This window comes from Diabrotica virgifera, chromosome 6, assembly GCF_917563875.1.
Source record: "Diabrotica virgifera virgifera chromosome 6, PGI_DIABVI_V3a".
NCBI lineage: Eukaryota > Metazoa > Arthropoda > Insecta > Coleoptera > Chrysomelidae > Diabrotica > Diabrotica virgifera.
Genome location: NC_065448.1, coordinates 66,074,741 through 66,101,870, shown reverse-complemented (window position 1 = coordinate 66,101,870; position 27,130 = coordinate 66,074,741). Strand labels below are relative to the sequence as shown.

General features: G+C 32.8%; 1 protein-coding gene across 3 annotated transcripts in view; it reads right to left on the bottom strand.

Moving 5' to 3' along the window:
- LOC114329157 (hemicentin-2) overlaps positions 1-27,130 on the bottom strand; it is an 869,111-nt gene that overhangs the window by 161,277 nt on the left and 680,704 nt on the right. For 2 of the 3 annotated variants that reach the window (XM_050654495.1, XM_050654497.1), the window contains exons 11-12: positions 7,775-7,948; positions 2,671-2,862 (exon numbers count right to left, since the gene is read on the bottom strand). In XM_050654495.1, coding sequence (XP_050510452.1) covers positions 2,671-2,862; positions 7,775-7,948 — 366 coding nt within the window. The remainder of the gene's footprint in view (positions 1-2,670; positions 2,863-7,774; positions 7,949-27,130) is intronic. The other variant, XM_050654496.1, reaches the window with a different exon arrangement.

Sequence of the window (27,130 nt, the reverse complement as noted above, 5' to 3'; positions counted from 1 at the left end):
GTTTGATGCATAGTTTTTAAGGTATTCACAAAAAACCGTCCGAAAACGTGTCATTTTTAAATGAAAATGGCCAATTTTCAACTACGCATAACTCAAAAAGTATTGAGTTCTCAAAAAAAAGTATAGATCAGTTTTTGCTTAAAAATAGGTTCTCTAGCCACTTCCATGCTTATTTTGACCAATAAATTTTCCACCCCCCTGAAGGGATGGGAATTGCTCCAAGATAAAAGCGCCATAGTATATAGGGTAGATTTTGTTTCTTGAGCTATTCCCTACTTACTGTGAAAATATCAAGTACATCGATGTAGTAGGATGGAATTCGGAGCTAAATACCCTCATTGACTGCCCTATAATAATGCTCTGCTATGATCGCGTGAGAGGAGACACACACAAGATTCTAACAAAATTTCAATTTTCTGTAACTTTTCGAGTCTTTGAGTTAGAGCAACGAGTTTTATGTCATTGGAAAAATAATTTTACATTCTTTCAAAATATGTAAAAATATACTATACAATAAATAAATAAAAATATGTAAAAAATTAAGATTTTTTTTTCATTTCCGGTTAAACCGGAAGCCATATTGTGGATAAAATTTATTGTGCTAATAGATAACAAAGTACTATATATGTCTGCCAAATTTCAAATTTTAGTTTCTATTACAGAGGTAGTTACGGGCATTCGAATATTTTTTTATAAAAAATTCATAACTCCCCTCCTATGAGGAGTTAAGAAATCTGACCAATGTTATTCAATTTACTGATAGGATATCAAAAATATATCAAGAAATAAACAAATTACTTGGAGTCATTTTTGAGAAAATTTAGTTCAAATTTATGTCAAATTTTGACCCCCTAAATATAGGCAACCCATAACTTTTTCTGAAAAACGATAATATTCTTGTTATAGCCCCATCTTTAGGCTATATAAATGTTTTTTCAAATTAAATTTATCTTAAACAAGTTTTTAGATTGGTAGGGAAATGTATCGGGTGGGCGGTCGGCCATGCTGGCCGCCACTTTGGATTTGGAAATGTCAAATTCCGTATTTCTATTCACCGATCGATGAGCTAACTTTAAGTTAAATTTCATTCGTTTCGGCCAAAATTTGCAAAAATGGGCCCCAAATAACCCCCCTATTTCGGCCCCCCTTTGCGAGATTTTTTTCAAAAGCTTAGTTTCTCGACAAAATTCTCTTAAACTTACTCATACCGAATTTCATCGAAATCGGTCCAGTAGCTTTTGCTGGGCGGTGGCGACATTCGTACGTACATACGTACGTACGTACATACGTACGTACATACGTACATACTTCCGACATGTTTTTTTATTTGCTTTGTAGACTCAGGGGGACTCAAAACGTCGAAAGAAAGTGAAATCTGAAAAAAAATTTTTTGCACGCTCCTATAACTTTATCTATTATACTCATACTGCGTATGTAGTACGATAAAGTAAAAACACAAGGCAAGCACGATTTGTTATATTAATCAAAAAACATCTGATTAGTTGTGATCAACTTATAGACCAGGCGAAAACGTCGGGTTCGTTGGAAAAAATATTCCCATGAGATATTTGCATAATTACATTTGTAATACACGCCAGAATAAGGTTCAAGAAGTCGCCCACGAGAAAACTGGTCCAAATTTTTCTTAACAATTTTTTTTAATCAAATTGCAAAAGTTATTAATTTAGGCCCGGACAAAATTTTTTTGGTTTTTTAGACCATACTGGACAAAAAAGGTCTCTTGTAATTTTTCTCTAAAGTTGATGGTTTTAGAGTTATATGCAATTTAAAATTTGAAAAACGCAAACATGGCCATTTTAAAGACTTAATAACTCGGGTAAAAATTATTATTATAAAAGTCCGAAAGTGACTAAATCAAAGGTTAAAACCTCCCCTACATGATTCTGAAGAAACTTGTGTCATTAATTTATTACTAAGCTGTTATTATTAATTATTAACAATAAGCCGTAAGAGCGTATTGACGCGGCTGTAAATGTGAGTGCGAGTAAGATGCCCCATTGGACTGCCGGAATGGCATCTCTCTCGCAGTCACCATATAGACAGCCACCTAATACGTGCTGGCGCTCATTATTATTACTTAAAAATAACAGTATATTAATAAAATTCTGACAAAAATTTCTTCAGGATCTTGTATGGGGGCTTTAAACTTTGATTTAGTCACTTTCTGACTTTCATAATAATAACTTTTAACCAATCTATTAAGCCTTGAAAATGGCCATTTTTCGTTTTTTTCAATTTTAAATTGTTTATAAGTATAAAACGATCAACTTCAGAGAAAACTTACAAAAGACCTTTTTTGTCCAGAATGGTCCAAAAAACCTAAGAAAAATTTGTACGGGCAAAAAATACTGATTTTTGCAAATTGATTAAAAAAATTGTTAAAAAAAATTGGACCACTTTTCACGTGGGAGACTTCTTGAACTTTATTCTGGGATATCTCACGAATGTGGTTATGCAAAAAAATCTCATGGGAATATTTTTGTAACGAACCCGCCGTTTTGCCCTTGTCTATTAAAAGTGGCCAGTCAAAAATATGTCTTCTTAGTTATCTATATCACCACTCATGGAACAATAATTAAATATTTAATTTTTTTATACCTTAAATGTTAACTAGTGTATTTTATTTAAATAGTTTTACATAATACATACCATCTGCGTTAAAATACTGAGAAGACATGGGGTTTTCTACCCTAACATTAGGTAATATCACAGGAGGGTAGCTTTTTCCTTTTGCATTTTCAGCATAAACCGCCACTTGGTAGTCTTTTCCAGGTTGAAGGCTGTGAAGGCGGAAGACTGGCCGTTCCCCTAGAACACGATATTTTGGTGGAGGTAGATCACCTATAAAAGAGCAACTATATCAACTACAACTCAGCAAGCGTTTGGTAGTGTTTTGATTAAGCGGCAAGCTATACACACGCTAGTACATCACCAAAAACTGGATGCAGTACTGTATTAATAATTTTGAGTAGGTATATTTTAAGAATATCATGGTTGATATGTTCAAAAAAATACTGTTAAAAAAAAGTTGAAGTATGTCTAAAACATGATTTTTTTTTATTGGTTTTAAAATTATTTCTCTGTCTAATTAAACCTTATAATCTAAGTAATGAAGCTTAAAATAGGACAAAACCTCGCAATTTTAACAGAAGTAGTGGATAATCCAAGGATCAAAATCTATGTGATGCCGAAAGGCGCTTTTACCTTGGGGGGTGGTTGCCACCCCATCTCGGGGGGTGGAAATTTTTTATATTTTGACCGCAAAAGTTGCTAAAAACATTAATTATCAGCAAAAAACGATTTATATGTTTTTTGATAAAATTAACAATTTTCGATTTATTCGCTATCGAAAAAAGTCTTAGTTTCATATCGAAATAATCAATGTTTTTAATAAGTTTTCTGCTAATAACTCCAAAAGTATTTGTTTATGTTCGCTCTTCTTCGTAAAATGCTAAATATTGTAGTTTCAACGTCAAAAGGCGGGAAAACTCTGCATTTTTCGAAGATAACTTATTAAAACTAATTTAAAGTATTTAAAAATATCTATCTCCATAAATAAAAAAAAAGTTTCTAGCTCAAAAATTAATTGATTTTTAATAAAAAGAATGTTAGGACCTATTTTTTTCAGCGAATAAGTGATCGGAAGCAACCTCCTACTCATCACCCTAATTAAAATTAGTCATTAGCCTTATTTGGTCTTCTTTATTTATGTATTATTAATAGTTTCTAGAAGTTTGACCGGCTTAGATTCATTAGTTTTTAAATACTTGGACTTAAAAGCGAATAACAATTTTTTATAGTTTGGAAAAAATTGCGTTTTCTTCAGAATAGAAAGATTAGCCGCAGAGATACGAAAAAATGTTTAAATATGAAATTGTAGTTTATTTAATTCCCAAAAACATGGCTTGAAAACATTTTTCTACGGCAAAAATTAAGTGAGCTGTTGATAAATAAATCTTGTAATAACATGCAAAAACCACCTTTACCAAACCTTTCAAAGTCACCTCTTTTTGCGACTGAGAATTTTTAAAGGATTTAATAATAATAGGTTTATAGATCTTGTAAAAACCTACAAAATTCTTTTCTTATCAAACTTTCTAAGATAAAAAATAAAAAAGTTACGGTTAAAAAATCAATATATTTCTTTGACAAAAAAAGAAGAAATCAGAGAGAAGCATAATAATGTAAGTTAGCGGTGTTTTTAGTCATTGGCCTTATTCATTCTTCTTTACTTATGTATTATTAATAGATTCTAGAAGTTTGACTGGCTCAGAACAATTAGCTTTTAAAAAACTGGAGTTAAAAGCGATAAGGAAATTTTGTAGTTTGATAAAAAATGTCATTTTCTTCAGAATAGAAAGATTAGCATCAGAGATACGAAAAAATGTTTTAATATGAAATTGTAGGTTATTTAATTCTCCAGAACTTGGTTGGAAACATTTTTTTCTACGGCAAAAATTGAGTGAATTGTAAGTGAGTATATGGATAAACATTGATTTTTTTTATATAAAACGTAACACTTTCGATAGCGAATAAATCAAAAACTATCAATTTTATTAAAAAAATGTATAGGGCATTTTTTACTTAGAATGGACATTTTTATTAAAATTTTTGGTCAACATATTCTAATAAAAAATTTCTATCCCCGAAATGGGGTGGCAACCACCCGCATGGTAAAAACGCTTTTTGGCATTATATAGATTTTGATCCTTGGACTATCCGATACTTATCCACTACTTATTCTCAAATTTTCAAGCAAATCGATCCATTCTGTAAAAATTCCGAGGTGAAAAGCTTCGGTTCCTGAAATCAGCTATACCAAACTATGTAGATTTTTTAATATTTATTTTCCAAATGTAATTTCAAGTCCACTGAATTTTATAGGCTCAAATTTTTTACAATTAATTAAAACCAATATCTCAATAAATCGCCGAAAAATTAACAACTTGTTTTGCACATGATACAATAATTCTTGCCAAAAATCATGAAGAATTAATTAACTTCATGCGACTAATTGAATACGAAAATCTGCTGTTGAGCACATCAAAAACAAAAATCGTGGAAGTGGATATGCTACATACCAACCATCCACACGTAACCACGATTGGCTGGCCTGAGGTTGTGAGCTCATACTTATATCTGGGATCATCGATCACAAACACAGAGTACCAGAGGAAGAAATAAAACGCAAATGTGATAAAACAGAAATCGCCGTAGGAAATACTTTAACTATAAACACAAACGTCGCCCTTCAGACACTAAGTACCCTTCAGCTAGGTCAAATGGACCATAGTCGCAGAAGTTGAGCATCGAGGTCACGTACCGACAGATGTCGGATTGATAGCCACACCATTCGGGCGCTCAGCCGTTGAGGAGAACAAAATTTATTTTGCCATTAGCTTGGAGAAAAGTTTTTTTAGCTATCCCTAAAATCAGGTGGATTAACCACATGAAGTAATACAGAGGATGTTTCATTACCCAGGGCATCCGAAGTAACGTTAAGTACAACGCCTCCCTATTCAGTGTGTCCTTGGGGAAGTGTCCCAAAATATAGGGTGGTGGTATATTTTGGGAATCAGATAGGTACCACTCCATTACGGAGTGTGACAGATAACATAAAAGCTAATAGACTCAGATGGGCAGGGCATGTGATACGCAGTAACGACAATCGCCTTATAAACAATGTGTTCTGGGAAAGGCCAGATGGAAGAAAGTCTGTAGGGCGGCCCAGAAAAAGGTGGAAAGATGCAGTAAAAGAAGATCTAGAGAAAATGGGAGTGCGACAATGGGAATTAGTGGCACAGGAGCGACAAACATGAAAGGAAATAGTAAACGCGCCAAAGACTCACTAAGAGTTGTAGCGCCATTGATGATGATGAACAGGCTTGTAATGTGTGATTTTCAACCAACTTAAAATCATCTTCGAATATAGTAAGACATTCGTTTTTTACACGGTGGTTTAAAGATGCTCCAACCTCAATGAAAAAGGACTATTTTATGAAGATATTTTTCCTCTATACTAATTATAATAAATCTATATCGATAATAAATTTTAATAGACAATGCACTTCACTACTTACAGCAGTCAGAATCCACAGAATAAATACTGACTTCTGAATCTTGAAAGGCAGACATTGCAAATTGGTAAACAAAAACAAAAATATAGATTTTTACTTGCTCTTATTTGAATGGTATGGTAAAGCCGATTTACAAGCAGGTTTTAATCAATTCAAAAATACATGAAAAATTCCTACGTTATAATTTAATTCCATTAGCAATACAGGGTGGGGCAGATTAGGGGCCTATTAGAAATATCTCGAGAACTAAAGGTAAGAAAATCATGAAAATTGTTATACAGGGGTTTTGAGGTGTGAACTATTCAATGAAAATATTTTGGTCTCTTTGCTACTTCCGGTTATACCGGAAGTTGATTGTAACTTCGTTTTTTTAAATGGGACACCCTATATTTTTACATTTTTCTATTCTTCTCGATTTATTCTTTCTTTAAATATAAGGTTTTGCAATATTATACATGGTAGGTTAAAAGATTAATTACGTTTTCTTATTAATTTCGTAGCAAAATTCACACCCTGTAGGCATGTAGTAGTTTGACGTAATAAACTCTATTCATGTTAAAATGATTTTTAGTATAGTCTACTATTGTTATGAATTATTGGTATAGTTAAATTTTGAATTTTAGTATACAGGGTTGGTCGAAACCCGGAATGAGTATTTTCTGAGTTTTCTTAAATGCCACACCCTGTATTTTAGTATTGTAATGAAATGTTGTTTTATGGTACATTTTAGTTACTTAAGCACTCCCTATACCTAACTGCTTTAATTTGTGAGTTATTGGTGATTCAAGCAAAACATTAATTGCAACACAAAATATCTGAAATTGTATTAGGTTGGCCGTGAAATATTCAATCATAAATAATTTTTTGGAAATAAATACATATTAATCTAGACTGATACTTAAAATTGCCAATAATGGTTGAACTGTCAAAATACCATCGAAGTTAAGATTGTTGGTGCGATTAACAATTAAGCACAAATTAAAGCAGTTAGGTATAGGGAATGCTTAAGAAATAAAAAAGTACCATAAAATATCATTTCATTACATTACTAAAATATAGGGTGTTCTATTTAAGAAAACTCAAAAAATACTCATTCCGAGTTTAGACCCACCCTGTATACTAAAATTAAAAATTTAGCTACACTAATAATTGTTAACAATAGTAGACTATATTAAAAATCATTTAAACTTAAGTAGAGTTTATTATGTCAAACTACTACAATCCTACAGGGTGTGAATTTTGCTACGAAATTAATAAGAAAACGTAATTATCTTTTAACCTACCCTGTCTAATGTTACAAAACATTATATTTTAAGCAAGAAGAAATCGAGGAAAATCCAAAAATGTCAAAATATACAGGGTGTCCCATTTAAAAAAACGAAGTTATAAGCCGCTTCCGGTATAACCGGAAGTACCAAGTAGATGAAAATAGTTTCATTAAATAGGTCAGTCTTCAAAATCCCATTATTCCAATTTTCATAATTCAGTTACCTTTAGTTCTAGAGATATTTCTAATAGGCCCTTTATCTGCCTCACCCTATATATTTTGTCACTAATGTAACTCCTTGTTTGTAAACTTTGATTTGTACGTGGCAACTCCGATTAAAATAATAATTTTGTATATTATTCTAGCATATACAAATCTCTAAATCAACCCTTAAGTAAACAATACTAACCTTGATCGCTAAGCGTGGTAACACCTGGAGGATTGGAAGGTACGGAGATGTCGGAAACTTCGAGGACGAAACTTTGGTGTAATCCGCCATCTTTGCCGGCGATACACGACACCTCCAGGCCCTCTCCATGTGTCGCGTTTCTAACAAGACAACTTCTCGGCGATTCAGGGGCTTCTGAAAATAATACAAACTTTGTACACAAAAACTTTATAAATAGAACTTTAAGTATAAGGGCTCTATATGCTAGATACAGGTTTTGAGAAAAATATACAGAAATACAGAAAAATATTCCCATGAGATTTTTTTTGCACAATTACATTCGTGAGACATCCCAGAATAAGGTTCAAGAAGTCGCCCACGTGAAAAGTGGGCCAAATTTTTTTTAACAATTGTTTTTAATCAAATTGCCAAAATCCATATTTTTGGCCCAGGCGATTTTTTTGTAGGTTTTTTGGACCATTCTGGATAAAAAAGGTCCTATAATTTTTCTCTAAAGTTGATCGTTTTCGAGTTATAAGCAATTTAAAATTGAAAAAAATGAAAAATGGTGATTTTTAGGGCTTAATAACTCGGTTAAAAGTTATTATTATGAAAGTCAGAAAGTGTCTAAATCAAAGTTTAATGCCCCCCTACAAGATCCTGAAGAAATTTTTGTCATTATTTTATTACTAAGCTGTTATTTTTAAGTAATAATATTGAGCGCCATGCACGTGGTAGCCGGCCGTAAATGTGAGTGCAAGTACGATGCACAATTGGACTGCCGGAGTGGCATCTCTCTCGCACTCAGCATTTACGGTAGGCTACCACGTGCATGGCGCTCAATAATATTACTTAAAAATGACAGCTTAGTAATAAAATAATGACAAAAATTTCTTCGGGACCTTGTAGGGAGGGCATTAAACTTTGATTTAGTCACTTTTTGACTTTCATAATAATAACTTTTAACCGAGTTATAAGCCTTAAAAATCGCCATTTTTCGTTTTTTTTTTAATATTAAATTGCTTATAACTCAAAATCGATCAACTTATGAGAAAAATTATAAGCGACTTTTTTATCCAGAATGGTCCAATTAACCTACAAAAAAAATTCTCCGGGCCAAAAATATTGATTTTTGCAATTTGGTTAAAAAAATTGTTAAAAAAAGTTTGGTCCACTTTTCACGTGGGCGACTTCTTGAACCTTATTCTGGGATGTCTCACGAATGTAATTATGCAAAAAATCTCATGGGAATATTTTTCCCAACGAACCCGCCGTTTTCTACTTATCTAAAACAGAAGACTATATTTTGAGAATGGCTTTCGACTTAAAGGCTTACTACATATAGAAGGGAATCAAACCACAAACATTTGCACGTTCATTCTATCGTTTAGGTCAAAATCAAAAATCAAAAAAGTCAAAATCGTTTTCTACTTATCTAAAACAGAAGACTATATTTTGAGAATGGCTTTCGACTTAAAGGCTTACTACATATAGAAGGGAATCAAACCACAAACATTTGCACGTTCATTCTATCGTTTAGGTCATTTCGCACTACAAATTGTGATGGTCAACCGAAATAAAGCACACCTTTTTTTATTTAGTAAAACTCCAGCAAAAATTTTATGATTTTGGCTATCTTATCACTACTACGATCGACAAGCAAGTTAGTTCTATCTTAATTTAATCCGTAAAAAAAACTTTTCTAAGATCATATTTATCAATAATCCTTAGGCTGTAATACATAATAAAACTACTAGCTAAAGTCTTTACTTTAGCCGCACTTTGCTCTGCTTTTTCACATATTATTTAATTTATCGTACTAACTCGAACGGCTTCCTTATCTTAAGAGGATTGGTACGTATTTTTGGCTGCAATGCTATTCAACTGTGGATTCATTTTTTTCGAATCATGAGAAAACTAATAACTATTTTTGAAAAATTTAAACGCAGAATAAAATATTACGTTATAAGTGAGGGTCGAAAGACCCTGAGAACTCCTATAAAGTTTATTTTAATAAGTTACAGAAATGAACAACTAAGAGAACATTTAGTGTTATATTTATATTCAAATGTCTCATTTAAAATAAAGTTTTTATTTATTCTAAGGGACTTTCGGTCCTCGGTAATAATTTAGTCTTTCATTCTGCGTTTAAATTTTTTAAAAGTATTTATTAGTTTTTTCGGGATTCGAAAAAAATGGACAGCATGTCCGTGGTAATATTTTCCAAATCTATCTTTGTCTTACAACGCACTCAGTCGAATAGAATATTGTCAGCATATTGTCAGTGAGACTGTGACAATCAGTGACAATTTTAAATATTTGACATGGCATCGGGAATATTTTGAGTTGTTGATTAACCTTCGGATGACCAAGCGGGGGAAATTGTGACCCCAGCGTATGTTTTTCATTGATAAATTCAAAAGTATTTTCAATTTTTAACTCATTATTTTTTTATTTGACTTTAATATCATTCTAGGTATCCTCATATTTTGAAATAAAAAAAATTCCCTATATTTTACGAATAAAAAATATATTCTGAATTGGGTGTTTAGTAAAATACCGACTATAATGTGTAATTCCAAGTAGTTTTACGCTAATGACGTCGACTTTGCAAAGTAACAAGACATTTACTCAACATACACACTACACATGACACTAATACTCATGTTGTGACTGGCTGAATGACATAAAATCCATGCCAAAAAAAAATAAAAAAAATTAAAAAAAAAACTTAAATTTTTTGTTAAATGTCATTTTGACATTTTTGACCTGGGGTCATTTTTCCCCCCTTGGTCATCCGTGTAACAAAAAAAGGTTGGTCATCGGAAGGTTAAATAATATTGATATATAGTGTATTTGATAAATAATTGATTTAAGAACTTAATAAAAAGTTATTTATTGTGTATTATTTGTGGAAGATCCAAGCAGAGAATACATCAGGATAATATATCCTGTGATCCAAGTATTTTGTTGTTAAAGATGTTCAAAATTGTAAGCGTTCTATAGTAACAATATATTATTAAACAATATCTTTAACACTTTTCCTCTTTTCTCGATTGAGTATTAGTTTTTGTTGTACATATAAATTATTACAATCACTGAATACATAGATAGTGAAAAAATTATCACATTTATTAACTGAATTCATTTTTTGCAATTATACAAAAAACAGTTATCCAAAAACATTCAAAAGCCATCTCATTAAGTTAATGATGACATTTTCAAGTTGAATGACATTCTAGTAATGTTTACATATCCATACCAATGTGAATTTTACTACACGTAATTTGCCGTGTAAATACAGAAAAAGTAGGGATAACCGTAAAATATTTGCGAATTATGTACCCATGGTCTTAAGTTTTGTTATCTGATTAGAGTTGTCTAAGAGCTTGATGGCCTCGATATTCACATGGTTGGAGAGCCTTTGTTCATGACTCTTGGCAAACTTATTTATTCTCTGGCTAACCGTATCCATCTGAAGGTCTCTATAGAGATTACAGTTTCTGAGGTACCAGAGAGCGTTGACGATGCTCCTTAAAAATTCATTCTGATAACGTTGTATAATTTTGATGTTACTTTCTTTTGTAAAATCCCATAGCTGTATCCCATATGTCCATAAATATTTGCGTATTTGCATTAGGTATTTTGGTTTCTATTTATACTGTCTGGAATATGTTGTTCTCTTCTGTAAGTAAAATTGACGTGAACAAATCTTGTTTGATTCAATTTGATACGCCATCGCCTGATCCAGATAATAATTTGTTCAACTGAAATTTGTAGCATGGTTGCTGCTCTCTCATGGTTTTTTCTGACTGCTCAAATACATATGGCGTCTGCAAATATCGCAATGTTGTTATGTTCTAATGATGGGATATCGCTGGTATATAACGGGTATAGCACTGGTTCCAGGATACTCCCTTGTGGAACTCCAGCTTTAACTTCTCTTAGTTCCATCTCAGTTTATGATATAATCTGTCATGTCACATTTTTTCAAAGGTCTGCGTTACATCGAGAAAATATGAAGAACAAATATTTTCTTCTTCTAGAGAGTTTTTTACTATACCTGTTATTCTATACATCTGGCCTATCGTTGAACGGCTTTCTCTAATACCAAACTGATGATTAGAAATTAGATTATTTTCCTCTATAATCGGTTTTATTCTTTTCAAGAGTAATCCTTCGTATTATAATCTCGACATAAGAGGCAACAATGAAATATGCCTATATAAAGGAGCTTCCTATGAAGGTTTTCCTGGCTTTATTTCAATATGATTTCTGTCAGCTTCTATATATTTGGTACGTACTTCAGTCTAGAGGAGGCATCTATAAGATGTGTTGCTTTTATTATACCTTTCCTTGGAAGTTCCTCTAACAGTTCTCCAGTGATAAGATGAAATCAAATCTTTGAGTATAAATTTCCACGAACGCTTCTTTTGTAGTTACAGGACTAATCTCCATTTCATCTGAATCAAGGAGCTCCTAGTTTATTACTTCGGGTTCTTCATTTGTTTGGAGAGTATTTTCTAGGTGATTAGCCAACCTGATGGTCTTTTGTATATTGCTTCTTGCCGACACTCATTTTTGATTATTTGAATTTCTCTTTTTAATTGTTTTATGGCATTATTTAATCTGGTTTTATTAACTGGTGCTCTAGACTGTTGCCACTTGCGCCGCAGTTTTCTGTTGTCATTTCTTTGATTTCTTTCGGGCAGTTATTTCCTTTCATTCTTACAACACAGCTCGTGCTGTTGTTTCAAAGACCTTGTTGTACATTTTTATTGAATAATTCTACTTTTGCCTCTAATTGATTAATCGTTCTTAATGGAACTGAGAGGTTAATCTTCTCTTCAAGGTCTATCTGAAAACTTATCCAGTGAGTATTTTTGTGAACAAGTCTAGGAGGCTTTCTTTTTTATAGCAATATCACTGAGGGTAAAGAGAATTGGAAAATAGCCCGAGTTTATATTCGTTGCATTTTATACCTAGGTATATATATAATTTGCTAAAATATTTTTTCTGACCACAAAGAAGTTAATGAGGTCTGGAATTTGACTTGCGCCAGTGCCAGTAGGCCTGTATGTTTAGTTTGTTGGCTTTCCCGTTGATATTGCGTCGAATTTTATGTGTTTCATTGCGTCCAAAAATTCTTTCACTTTGGTGGTAGACAGTCGTGTCCCCCATTGGTTATGTTTAATAACTAGGACATCAGGCTATTAAAACACCAAAACACAGAACAGAGTGTAAAACGGTATATACAGAAAAACTTGAATACCGTTATTCAATCGGATGTAATGGACCAGGAGATAGAAAAGTTGCATACAGTTTCACAAGACATAAGTGAGAAATTCCTCAAACCACCAAAAATATAGAATAAATCGTGGATGATAAACGAGATTTTAGATATGATGAAAGAGAGGCGAAAGTCCAAAGATCAGGACATGTCATTATACAAAATAATAGATAAAGAGATCAAAAAAGCAAATAGAATAGCTAAGGATACACGACTAAGAGAAAACTGTGCGGAAATCCAGCAATTGCAATATAAACACGATTCATTCAATATGCACAAAAAAGTTAAAGAAGCTGCAGGCTTATACAAACATAGAAGAGTTGGGTGTTTGGCAGATAACCAAGGCAAACCACTGCTAAGTGTGGAAGAAAAACTAGACACGTGGCAGGAATATGTGGAAGTAACTTTTGCAGATGAACGGCAGAATACCATTGAAGACACTGAATGCCAAACAGGACCCTGATTGCCATTGAAGAAGTCACGTCAGCTATTAAAACAACTAAAGATGGTAAAGCTGTAGGGCCTGGCCAGTTTTATATAGAATTCCTAAAACTTATGGATGAACAAGGAATAAAATGGATAACCACTGTATTCAACAAAATATACGTAACTGGAAAAATACCCCAAAGCTGGTTAAAGTCGACCTTCGTAACTTTACCCAAAAAAGTAAATGCCAAAACATGTGAAGACTACAGAACAATTAGCCTAATGAGCCACTTGCTCAAAACGTTTCTAAAAGTGATACACGGCAGAATATAAAAAAATGCGAAGAACAGGTATCATGGACGCAGTTTGGATTCCGCGATGCCTTAGGCACCCGAGAGGCTCCATTCGCTGTCCAAGTGTTTATACAAGAATGCAGGGATGTTGACTGTGACGTGTATATTTGTTTTATCGACTACAAAAAGGCGTTTGATAGAGTAAAACATGATGAACTCATAAACATTTTGAAAGAAGCGGGAGTAGATGATAGAGACTTGAGAATCATATTATATAATTTGTATTACAATCAAACTGCCAATATTACAGTGGATGACCAATTGACAGAGGCAGTCTCCATAGATAGAGGAGTGAGACAAGGATGCATCCTGTCCCCGGTGCTGTTTAATATATACTCTGAATGTATTTTCGAGCAAGCGCTGGGAGAACTACAGGAAGGCGTATTAGTCAATGGAGTGCGTCTGAACAACATTAGATATGCCGACGACGCTGTAGCTTTTGCAGACAGTCTAGATGGTTTGCAAAGAATAATGTCGCGAATATCAGATATAAGTAGAGAATACGGACTTGATGTCAATAAGAAAAAACAAAGTACATGGTAGTCAGTAAGCGCGAAATATTAAATACACAGCTTTTGCTTAACCAACAACTAATTGACAGGGTCGACAGCTACACATACCTTGGTACCAACATAAACAGCCAGTGGGACCACTCAAGTGAAATAAAACAACCCATAGGAAAAGCGAGATCAGCGTTAATAATGATGAATTTTCTTTTCAGAAGCCACGATTTACCTCTTGCTACCAAAATCATCAGATGCTATGTATTTTCTACGTTATTATACGGAGTAGAGGCCTGAGCACTTTCCGAGGCTTCTTTGAGAAAACTCGAGGCATTCGAGATGTGGTGTTACAGGCGAATTTTGAGAATTTCGTGGGTGGATCGTGTGACTAATGTTGAGGTTCTACGTAGAATAGACAAGGAATGCGCGATTATTAACACAATCAAAAAGCGCAAACTAGAATATCTTGGCCATGTTATGAGGAATAAACAGAGATATGGCTTGTTGCAAGTCATTCTTCAAGGCAAGGTATTTGGAAAGAGAGGACCAGGGAGAAGAAGAATATCTTGGCTTCAAAACCTGAGAAAGTGGTTTAATACATCGACAACTGGACTATTCAGAATAGCAGCAAGCAAAGTTAGGATAGCCATGCTGATCGCCAACATCCGGAACGGATAGGCACCTTAAGAAGAAGAAGAATGGAATTGGAGCTGTTTCGTACCGACATGCGATTGAAATGTTCAATGAAAAATATTGAGATGTACTTGTTACGCGGAATGGATTGAAGAAACTGATAAAGAAATTCAATGAGACAGGATCTGTTGAAAACAGAAAAATATCGAAAACAACGTATAATGAGGACGATGATGCAGCTACTGCAATAGTTATGTAGTCGGTAAGGGAAAATCCAAAGTTAAGTTTACAAAGAGAGCAGCGGAAGTTGGCTTTAGCAAGTCACTTACAGAAAATATTCAAGCAAAACAACATTCATCTCTTTAAACCAAAATTTATTCACACCCTACAGTATTGTGATTATGACATGTGGTTTGACTTTTGTGCAATCACTGGTGAAAAACTTATGAATGACCGCTTGAAACTTATAAATGACAGCTACTAAGCTACATTGTAGCTTAGCAACACTAGATTATTGTTACGATTTCGAACTTAGTGCCAAAATTTATAGGGATTTACATAAAATTGGTTTCAAAATTAAGCAGGTTTTGAAAAACTTGTAATTTTATGTCATTTTATGGGGTTTTAGAACAATCAAAACTTTTTATCAAGAATGACACTTCTTGCTAAAATTGAAAATAAAAAAGTTCTTTATCCTGGGCACGCCATCCATGGACACACTGTATAAAATTTATTTCAGTAGGTATTTTATTTATTCAAACAAAAATGTATTTAAGATCTTATTTTTGGTTTATTATTCTCGAAGAAGAATCCCAATAGTAAAGTTATTTTATACAGGGTGTTTCAATGCGAAACGGAAATACTTTAACGGTGAATAGAGGTCACCGAGCCGGTTCTAGATATACTACATTTTTTGCCCTGCCGGCTTTTATAACCGAGTTACAGGGTGTTATATCGACTTTGCCCATTTCTTTCCTAAGCCATAACTTTAGAACCACCCTGTATATTTTTTAAATTTGGTACACATATGTCTCATTCAAAACTCAAACGACCGACATACTAACCATAAGAAAAATCCAGGTCCGGATTAACAAAAAAGTAATTCTGACCTTCAAACAACACCCTGTATATTAAAATTTTGAAAATCTGTTTGCATGATTGAAAAGAGCACAAAAAGTAAGTTTAATGGTTCGCTTTAATTTTTCGGCCAGACAATTTTATGACTTTAATTTTGAAATTATATTGATTTTTTAAGAACTCTGACATTTAAAAGCAGGTATTATTAACTTTTAATTATAAATTATTAAAGTTAATGAATAAATACTCATTTGAAAAATAATCAATACTTATTTACCACATTGGAACGACCCAATTACTGATGACAAGAAAAATCCAGGTCTTGATTAACAAGAAAATATGAAGTAATTGTGACCTTGAACAAACAGTCTGTATATTGAAATTTTGAAAATTGTCTGCGCATTTTAAAAGAACATAAAAAACTGTGAAAAAAGGTTCATTTTAATTTTTTCGCCGATGATTAATTACATCAATTTTGAAATTATGTATATTGAAACTTTAAAGAACTCTGAGATTAAAAACCAGGTACCTATGTATTATTAACTTTTAATAATTTAATGTTAATGTGTCAATACAGTGGAACCCCGTTAACTCGGATTAATCGGGACCGCGGCCGATCCGGGTTATCGAAAATTCGGGTTAGCCGGAGAAAATGGTAAAAATTATTAAAATATGGTATGCTTACAGATAAACTCCGTTATAATTGGCACACAGACACTTGTAAACCACGTTCGCGTTCCACACATACAAAGCGTCGTCGAGAGTCTCATTTTTAGCTTTCTTAGCTTTGCACCGATTGTCCAAACTGTCTTTTGTTATCATTTTGAAACAAAAACAACATTTTAAGTTTTATTGCCATTACGTAGACAAAAAATCACGCAAACATAACAAAATCTGAATATATTTACGCGGAACGAACAATGAGACTTTACTACACACACACAATACCGTCTCGCAACGAGAACGAACTTATGTTATTTAATAAGAGTGAAGACTAAGACCATTGTTTGAAAAATAATTTTTTAATAGTCTTTTCTAAACAATGCTAGACAGTTTCAAGTAAATAAAGGATACTACAGATGCCTATTGGTTTCGATAACACGAGAATGAGCGTTGTCTGCCATGCCAGTTATTTTTACTAATGTATATTATGTATCAAATTACACAAATACGCATTATCTCTCATTGTATAATGTGTTTGACATTGAAAATTGAAACGAATGAACTACATAGGAATTCGCTAAAACGACAAATTTTTACGAAGAAAGTTTATTATGATAAATAAAATTAGCCTGAAAAATATAAGATATTATAGTATTCGAACAATATGTTTATAAGGAAAGATAAAAGAAAATATTTTAAGATGTTGAAAAGAAATTGGAAAATCCAGCATAAAGGACATACATTTTTATTGTTGTAATGTTTGTCTGATAAAAATCGGTCCAGGTTAGCCGGACTTCCGGGTTATCGGGGGCCGACTTATCGGGGTTCCACTGTACTTATTTTAAAAATACTTAATACTTATTTACTACGCTGGCTTCATGGATTCTCTGAATTTGAAGCAGTATATATATCATTAAAAATTAGAATTGCGAGAATTGGGATGTTTTAATGATTTAGTAAAGAATTAAAAAAACAGCTCTATCTAATAAAAAAAAATTCGTTTTTTTTCGTAGTTGCTCAAAATGTCCGCGATTTTGTTCGATGCATTTCCTTGATCGTTTTAAAAGATTTCTAATCGATTTTCTAATTACATTGGGATTGCTCTTAATTTTTCTGATTTCAAAATTGCCGTAATTAAATTATCTGCGCAAAAATTTGACATGCACCTTTTAACGCAGTTTTTGATGCTCTTTTAAAATACGCAAACAAATTTTCAAAATTTCAATATACAGGGTGTTGTTTCAAGGTCACAATTGCTTTATATTTTTTTGTTAATCCGGACCTGGATTTTTCTTGCCATTAGTATTTGGGTCGTTCCAATATGGTAAATAAGTATTGATTATTTTTAAAATAAGTATTTATTAATTAACTTTAATAATTTTTAACTAAAAGTTAATAATATCTCCTGTTTAATGTCAGAGTTCTTAAAAAATTCAATATAATTTCAAAATTAAAGCCATAAAATGGTCTGGCCGAAAAATAGCAGCAAACCATTAAACTTACTTGTTTGTGCTCTTTTCAAATATGCAAACGGATTTTCAAAATTTGAATATACAGGGTGTTGTTTTAAGGTCAAAATTAATTTATATTTTTTTGTTAATCCGGACCTGGATTTTTCTTATGGTTAGTATGTCGGTCGTTTGGGTTTTGAATAAGACATATGTGTATCAAGTACCAAAAAATATACAGGGTGGTTCTAAAGGTAAGGCTTAGGAAAGAAATGGGCAAAATCGATAAAACCCCCTGTAATTCGGTTATAAAAGTTGGTACGGCAAAAAATGTAGTATATCTAGAACCGGCTCGGTTATCTCTATTCACTATTAAAGTATTTCCGCTTCCCAATGAAGCACCCTGTATATTTTACCACATAATGGACTTAGTTTTCGTATTGTAAACTTTAACAAATACAATAAAACCCCAAAATTAATAACTTTATCCTGAACTGCACAAAATAAAGTTATCGCAACAATAAACACTGATATTCAACGCGTGATATTCATATTATTTTAGGATATTCACTGATTCATATGTTGAGTGCTGTACGAAATTCACTTCTCTGTATTTATCTTCCACAGCCAACTTTACTGCTCATTGTCTCCATGCTAACGTCTGAAATTAAATTCATCATATTTAAAATTAGGTAGTTTAATAATGAAGCAAAGTTTATATACTACGAAAATTTGATAATATGACTCCAAGTAATTTCATTACCATATTCGCATCTCTCGAGTTTCCTCTCGAGTCTTATGAATATTCAAACTACTTATCCTAACGGTAATCACTTACTTGATAAAGTAGTCGAAACCTCTTGCGAGAATTTACTAAAAAATATTCTCGATTTTCCCTAATTCTTGTCGTATTTTTTTCCACAAAGTTTGTGATTAAGATAGCTAGAATTTAAACAAGGAAATGTGCATAAATTGTATAATTAAACAAAGAATTCAAATCTACAGCATGTTTATAAAATTCTGCAATGAAATTACTTCGATTTTTTGGGTTGGGATAATTATCTTTGTGATTTTTCGAAATAGTAGAAAGTATTATTCCATACTTCGTGAAAATTGTATATTTTCTGTAGGTGCCGTATCAGTATTCAGACGTTAGCCGTCATGTTTAGAATGTCCTGAAACATTTCTCTATGGCTGCTGCGCGAAATAATCCCTCTGTCCCAATGAGACATAAATGTTACAAAAATAGTAGTGGATAGATCGATGGTAGCAATAATAAGAAAGAGGTCTGTGTACTGCGATATTTTACTGTGCATCATCAGTAGTATTATAGACCAGGGCGGATCTGTGAAAAAACGTCTATTTTTGGATGTGCGCGGTGGCATTCGGATTTTTGCAGATAAAGTTAGGTGACAGCTTCAATAATAATAATTGACTTATGCTCCTTCTCAAATATGCCCGGAACATTAATAAAAAAATTAAAATATATAAAAATTTCGAAAAAATCGATTTTTTTCTAATTTCTTTGCTTTTGCTTCTTAAACGATTCATTTTGAAAAAAAAAGCGCGGGGAAGTAAAATAAAGATAATTGAATTTTGTATCATATTCGTCCGGTTAAAAATGTCTTAAATTATTAACCTTTCTGCAAAATAGCAATAAATACAAAATAAGGGGGCAAAATAAGCATATTTTTATTCAATGTTTTTCAGTCACTCGGGCTATACTTAGAACCTTCTTAATTCGCTTAGAAAATTCTTACAACATACTTAAATCGTCCATCAAATTTCATTAAAATCAACCTAATAGATTTTGCATAATAATTTTGCAATCTAAATTTTTTTAAAAAAGTTAAAAATTTTTAAAAATTTTCTGAACAAAAATTAGACCATTTAGTAGTTGGCTAATCTTTTTACATATAAAGAAGCGCTCTACCTATCTAATGCACTTTACAGAACTAAAATTGGATTTTTAAGCTGCCTCAGGACTGTTTTAAAGTTATAAACAATTTTTTGGTATATAAACAAATACAGTGCGGACGTTTGGAGTTGGAATAAATTCATTTTTCAGTTATTTATCAAATAAACATTTTTTTCTGTTGTAGGACAACAGTAAAATGTATTTAGAATTAAATAAATTATATACTTTCTTCATTTTGTCTCAATTAATTAAAAAAAAATTTTGGGCACCCTGTATAAATAATTATGTTAATGGTTTTATATTAATGAATAGAGAATTGAACAACCTTTCGAATAAGCTAGCACACGACCCCTATTCTCATTAAAAAAATCATCGATTACGTCATCACACCAGATGGATGACGTAACTAGTATGATATATAGGGTGAGGCAGATAACTGGCCTATTAGAAATATTTAGAGAACTAAAGGCAACAGAAGCATGAAAATTGGAATGAAGAGGTTTTGAAGGGTGATCTATTTAATGAAAATATTTTCATCAATTTGCCACTTCCGGTTATACCGCAAGTTGCTTAAAACTTCGTTTTTTTAATGGGACACCCTGTATATTTTTACATTTTTATATTCTACTCGATGTCTTCTTTCTTAAAATATGCGGTTTTGTAATGTTATACAGGGTAGTTTAAAAGCTAATTACGTTTTTTTTATTATTTTCGTAGCAAATTTCACACCCTGTAGAATTGTAGTAGTTGGATATCAAAAACTCTATTTATGTTAAAATGATATTTAATATAGTCTACTGTTATTAAAAATTATTAGTATAGCTAAATGTTCAATTTTAGTATACAGGGTTGGTCGAAACTCGGAATGAAGATTTTCTGAATTTTCTTAAATGGAACACCCTGTATTTTAGTATTGCAATGAAAAGCCATTTTATGGTACTTTTTTATTTCTTTAGCATTCCCTATACCTAAATGCTTTAATTTGTGCTTAAATGTTAATCCCGCCAAAAATGTTAACTACGTGGGTATTTTGATAGCTCAACCATTATTGGCAATTTTAAAGATCAGTCTAGATTAATATGTATTTATTTCCGAAAAATTATTTGTGACTGAATATTTTCACGGCCAACCTAATAAAATTTCACGTATTTTTTGTTGAAATTAATGTTTGGCTTGAATCACCAATAACTCACAAATTAAAGCAGATAGGTATAGGGAATGCTTAACCCGCGAGTAGTCGCGCGGTGAGATAGAATCTCAATTTTTATCCTTTTTCGCGATAACTTGATGAATAATTTTGCAATTTTGAAAAAATTTCGTAAGTGCCTCGAGGAAAGGTGTAGTAATGCGTAGGAATTTTTTTTCTTCTTCTTTTTGTGGAATTTATGGCTTTGGGGAGAGCCAATTAGCTTTAACCCGCGAGTAGTCGCGCCGTTAGATAGAATCTCACATTTCATCCTTTTTCGTAATACAGTAAAACCTGTCAGTAACGGCCACTAAAAATGAAAGAACTATTGGCCGATATAGAAAGGTGGCCGCTATTGCCAGTTTTTGTAGTCTACATATAATTGATTTGGGAAATTTTTAAACTGGCCGTTAGGACAGGTGGCCAATGTTGGCAGGTGGCCGTTAACACAGGTTTTACTGTACAGTAAAATTTGTCAGTAACGGCCACTAAAAATGAAAGAACTATTGGCCGATATAGAAAGGTGGACGGTATTGCCAGTTTTTGTAGTCTACATATAATTGGTTTGGGAAATTTTTAAACTGGCCGTTAGGACAGGTGGCCAACGTTGGCAGGTGGCCGTTAACACAGGTTTTTTTAATAAAATTGTTGGAAATATATATTTTCAATATAAAAAGTAGATAAAAATAGTACAAAATAAAAATTTGTTTTAAATTCGTATTTTGAGAAAGAATCTCACACGCGACTATCGACGTTACAGAAGTGAGCGCGACTGCTCCCGGGTTAAGAAATAAAAAAGTAGCATAAAAATCATTTCATTACAATAATAAAATATAGGGTGTTCCATTTAAGAAAACTCAGAAAATACTCTTTCTGAGTTTCGACCAACCCTGTATAGTACAATTCAACATTTAGCTATACTAACAATTTTTAACAATAGTAGACTATATTAAAAATCATTTGATCATAAATAGAGTTTTTGATGTCAAACTACTACAATTCTACAGGGTGTGAATATTGCTAGGAAATTAAGAAAAAAAACGTAATTATATTTTAAACTACCCTGTATAACATTACAAAACCTCATATTTTAAGAAAGCAGACATCCAGGAGAATCCAAAAATGTAAAAATATACAGGATGTTCCATTTAAAAAGACGAAGTTATAAGCCACTTCCGGTATAACCGGAAGTAGCAAATCGATGAAAATATTTTCATTAAAGAGATCACTCTTTAAAACCCCTTCATTCCAATTTTCATGATTCTGTTTCCTTTAGTTCTCGAGATATTTCTAATAGGACTTTTATCTGCCTCACCCTGTATATGCCAGAAAATTATGATTTAAATATAAAAATCGATCTGTTTCGGGGTTTATCTCCAGAGTTGCGAGAAAACGAATTTATTCCAACTCAAACGTCCTCACTATATTTGTTTAAAGGCCAAAAAATTGTTTATAACTTTAAAACATTGCTGAGGCCGCTTAAATAATCCGATTTTAATTCTGTAAAGTGTATTAGATAGGTAGAGCGCCTCTTGATATGTAAAAAAATTAGAAAACTTCTAAATGGTCTACTTTGTGTTCAGAAAGTTTTTAAAAATTTGAACTTTTTAAAAAAAATTTAGATTGCAAAATTATTATGCAAAAACTATTATATGGATTTTAATGAAATTTGGTGGACGGATTGAGTATGTTGTAAGAATTTTCTAAGTGAATTACGAAGGTTCTAAGTGCAACCAAAGTGGCTGAAAAACATTGAATAAAAACAGGCTTATTTTGCCCCCTTATTTTGTATTTGCTCCGTGGCTCAGTGGTAAGAGCGCCTACCTTTGGATCGAAAAATCCGAAAGGTCGTGAGTTCGAATCTCACCAGGGTCAGGAATTTTTCGTTTATTATAAATTAATAAATGAAAATAATTTTGTCCTCGTGGGATCGGTACTCACCGGAAGGACCGCAGACGTTCGGATACAATTAGCGTCTCTTTGCAAAGACAATGACGTCGACTTTGCAAAGTAACAAGACACTTACTCAACACACACACACACTACACATTACTCCCCTGAGTTAGTGATTAGTTATTATCTAAAAAAAATCATTATGAAATTGACTGGCCAGTTGGTTGTGAAAACCAGTGCCAATAAAACACAAAACACACACATTTTGTATTTATTGCTATTTTGCAGAAAGGGTAATAATTTAACACATTTTGAACCAGTCGTATATTATACAAAACTCAATTTTCTTTATTTTATTTCCCTACGACTTTGTTCCAAAATGAATCGTTTTTAATTTATAAGCAATGAAATTTGAAAAAAATTCAGAACAACAATAAGCAATGAAATTTGAAAAAAATCGATGTTTTCGAAATTTTTAAATATTTTAATTTTTTTATTATTTTTCCGGGCATATTTTTAGGAGTATAAATCAATTATAATTAAAAACTCTCACATCCACCTCAAAACAGATCCGCCCTGGTCTATTATTTATATTTATTTATTATAATATATATTATTATACAAGGTGTCCTAAAAGGTATCGAATATTTCGTGAAATGAACATCGGATCGAAAAACTGAAAAACGAGTGTTCAATATTTTTCAAACGTCTATTGAATGGCATCAAATACGCCCCCCACCCCCACTCCACTTCCTGAATTTGGGGCAGGGGTAACTTTAAAATCAGAAATAGGATCAACATTTTTTATTGCAGATTTGAATACCTCACAAAAAAGTAAGTAACATTTATTCTAGACATTTTTTAGATTTGTTGATAGATGGCGTCAATAAATAATATTTTTCCAATTACAGCGCTATCTATAAGCAATTCTAAAAAATGTCTCGAATAAATATTGCTTATTTTTTATGGACAATCCAAATCTACAGTAAAAAACAGGGGTTCCTTTTTAAGATTTTAAAGTTACTCCCGCCCCACCTCCGGGAGGTGGAGTGGGGGGGGACCTTTGAAAAATATTCAAAACGTATTTTTCAGTTTTTCGATCCGATGTTCATTTCGTGAAATATTTGACCGTCCCGCTAATTTTCGGACACCCAGGTGTTTATTTATTTTTTGCTGGAGATTTCCATTTCCTTGGATTTAATAATATTTACTTTTAATCCCATTTTAGAGCTTGCCAGAATCAGTGTTATTGTACTATAATTGCTGGTGCTGCTCTATTTCTTGCAATGAGACGTACATAAGCAGCGTACGCTGAGCATTGGTACTCTTTGTGCAAAAGATTACCGGATCTATTTATCCCACTATCCCTTAAAAGTGTTTCTAGAAATATATTGAATAGCAAAGGAGAACACCGGTCTACTTGGAGAACAAATTTTTCACTTCGAATTCTTCTGAGACTGTACCAATGCATTTCACAGCACAAGTGGTGTATCCAATTGTCATTTTTACCAATATTATCATTTTTTCTGGTGGCACTTGAAATTATTTCAATGTCTCTATTAATTTGATTATGTCTATTGTATAGTAGGTGGCATTGTAATCAATGAAAAGTACTTGTGCTGAAATGTTATATTCATAGCAACTGAACTTGATTTATTTTAACATACAAATTTGACCGGTTTTTGATCTTCTCTTTTCGATACATACTTCTCTTCGTTTGTTGATGAGCATGGCCAGCAATTTCTAGATGATCTCTAGTAACGAGATCCCTCTATAGTTTTTATATTCACTTCTATCTTACTTTTTACTTATAGGCATTATAACGGAATTGTTCCAGTCCTGGAACGTCTTTGACATCCCACACTTCTACAATTAACTCAATAAGTTGGTTTCGTAAAGCCCCTCCTCCATATTTTAAATTATCTGCGACAATGCTACACTACCGGGGTTTTTTCCTGATTTTACATAACTTTTAGAAGAAACCTTAGGAAAGCATTTGACAGGGTCAAATTAAAGGACGTTATCCACTTGTTATACTGGAGAGAGGTACCTCTGGGAATAATTAAAACGATAGAAAACATCTACCAGAACAACACAATAAAAGTAAAAGTGGAAGATGAACTAACTGACCAAATTGAAGCCGGCAATGGGATAAGACAGGGGGATTCCTTGAGTCCTTTGTTGTTCAACCTGATCATGGACGAAATAATAAAAAAAGTAAGAACTAAAAAAGGATACCAAATGGGAGAATAACAACTTAAAATCTTCTGCTATGCGGACGATGCAATACTAATATCTCAAAGTGAAGATGATTTACAACGTATGCTGCACCAATTCAACATAATCTCCAGAAAATTTAACATGTTAATTTCCTCAAAAAAGACAAAATGCATGGTTATAACAGCGGATTCAATAAGATGTAAATTGGAGCTGGAACAGATAATAGAACAAGTGATGGAGTTTAAATATCTAGGCATCACACTATCTAACTACGGAATTCTCGAAACAGAAGTGGAAGATCAAGTGAATAGAGCAAACAGAGCCGCAGGTTGCCTGAATGACACAATATGGAGAAATAAAAATATCGGAAAAGAAATGAAAGGCAGAATTTACAAAACAGTCATCAGACCAATAATGACATACGCGGCAGAAACACGACCCGACACAGAGAGGACAAAACGATTGCTCGAAACAGCGGAGATGAAAACCCTTCGAAAAATCGATGGTAAGACTCTATGCGACAGAGCTAGAAGTACAGATATACGACGGAGATGCAAGGTGGAGAACATTAATAACTGGGTAAGAAACAGAAGAATAGAATGGAATGACCACATAAGCCGAATGACAACAAATAGGGTAGTCAGGACAGCGAGAGACGGTTCCCAAATAGGAAGACGATCAGTGGGAAGACCACGAAAACGATGAAACGACAACTTACTAGAGGCACATTGAAAAAACAGACAGAGTTATGTCTATACAAAAAGAAGAAGAAGAAGAAGAAGAAGAAGACATAACTTTTAATATTTCCTCAATTTATTTTTTTGTGAGATCTATTAATTCTTCTAGTACTATTAGGAATTCAAAAATATTATAATTTTCTTCAGTAGTCATTCCACTATTTAGCAACTCTTTCCATCTTTCGCATATTTGGTCTTCGTCCACTATAAGGTTTCCTTGCTAATCTTTTGCACTCATCTTTATTTCCTGGTACTCAGTTTTATTGCCACTCTCATTTATAAATTTTCTTTGTTTCTTTAGAGAGTATTGTCAATATTCTATCGGTTATTTTATTGACAGGTTAGAATTGACCTAACTAGGGTGCTTCAGCACCTTTTTGTGAAGTTCGTATATAAAACAAGGTCAGATACAGATATACAAACCATGGATTATTTTTTAAATTGCCGTTGTCAGACACTTATAATCCTAAAAAAAAAGTGTCTAAACAAAGATCATAAGTACAACTACGTTTGTAATCTTACAGTATTGATTGAAATACTGTTTATTCGCAGAGATCTGTTTCTGTAATTTCCTTTATCTCTGATTGCCTCTCGACGGTATGAAATGAATTCCGAACTAGATTTTAGCTAACAGTCAGTATCACAACATCCAACAGGTGAAATACGTGATATTAACTCTCCCTTTCTCCGGAATTTCAGTTGGAAATCGAAGTAACTAACCTCAAACGGCTTGCCTTAGACAATAACTCAATAAATGTCACAATCCTTGAATAACTTCGAAGCGGCGACGCATGAAATGGCGTAATCCCCGGGCTGTGACTTGGCAATCATTTTCTTGGTTTGTACGTCATTCAGCATTACTGTCACACTGCGTTTAGAAATACAAAATGTGGAACATTGCCTCAACTTCATTACTTATCAGTTTTTCACGTAGGATTTATTTTGATGCTTATCTGATGTGGCTCGAAACAATATATGAACCAAGGAAAATACTGATTTTTGTTTCAATTTTCTTATTTAAAAAGGAATG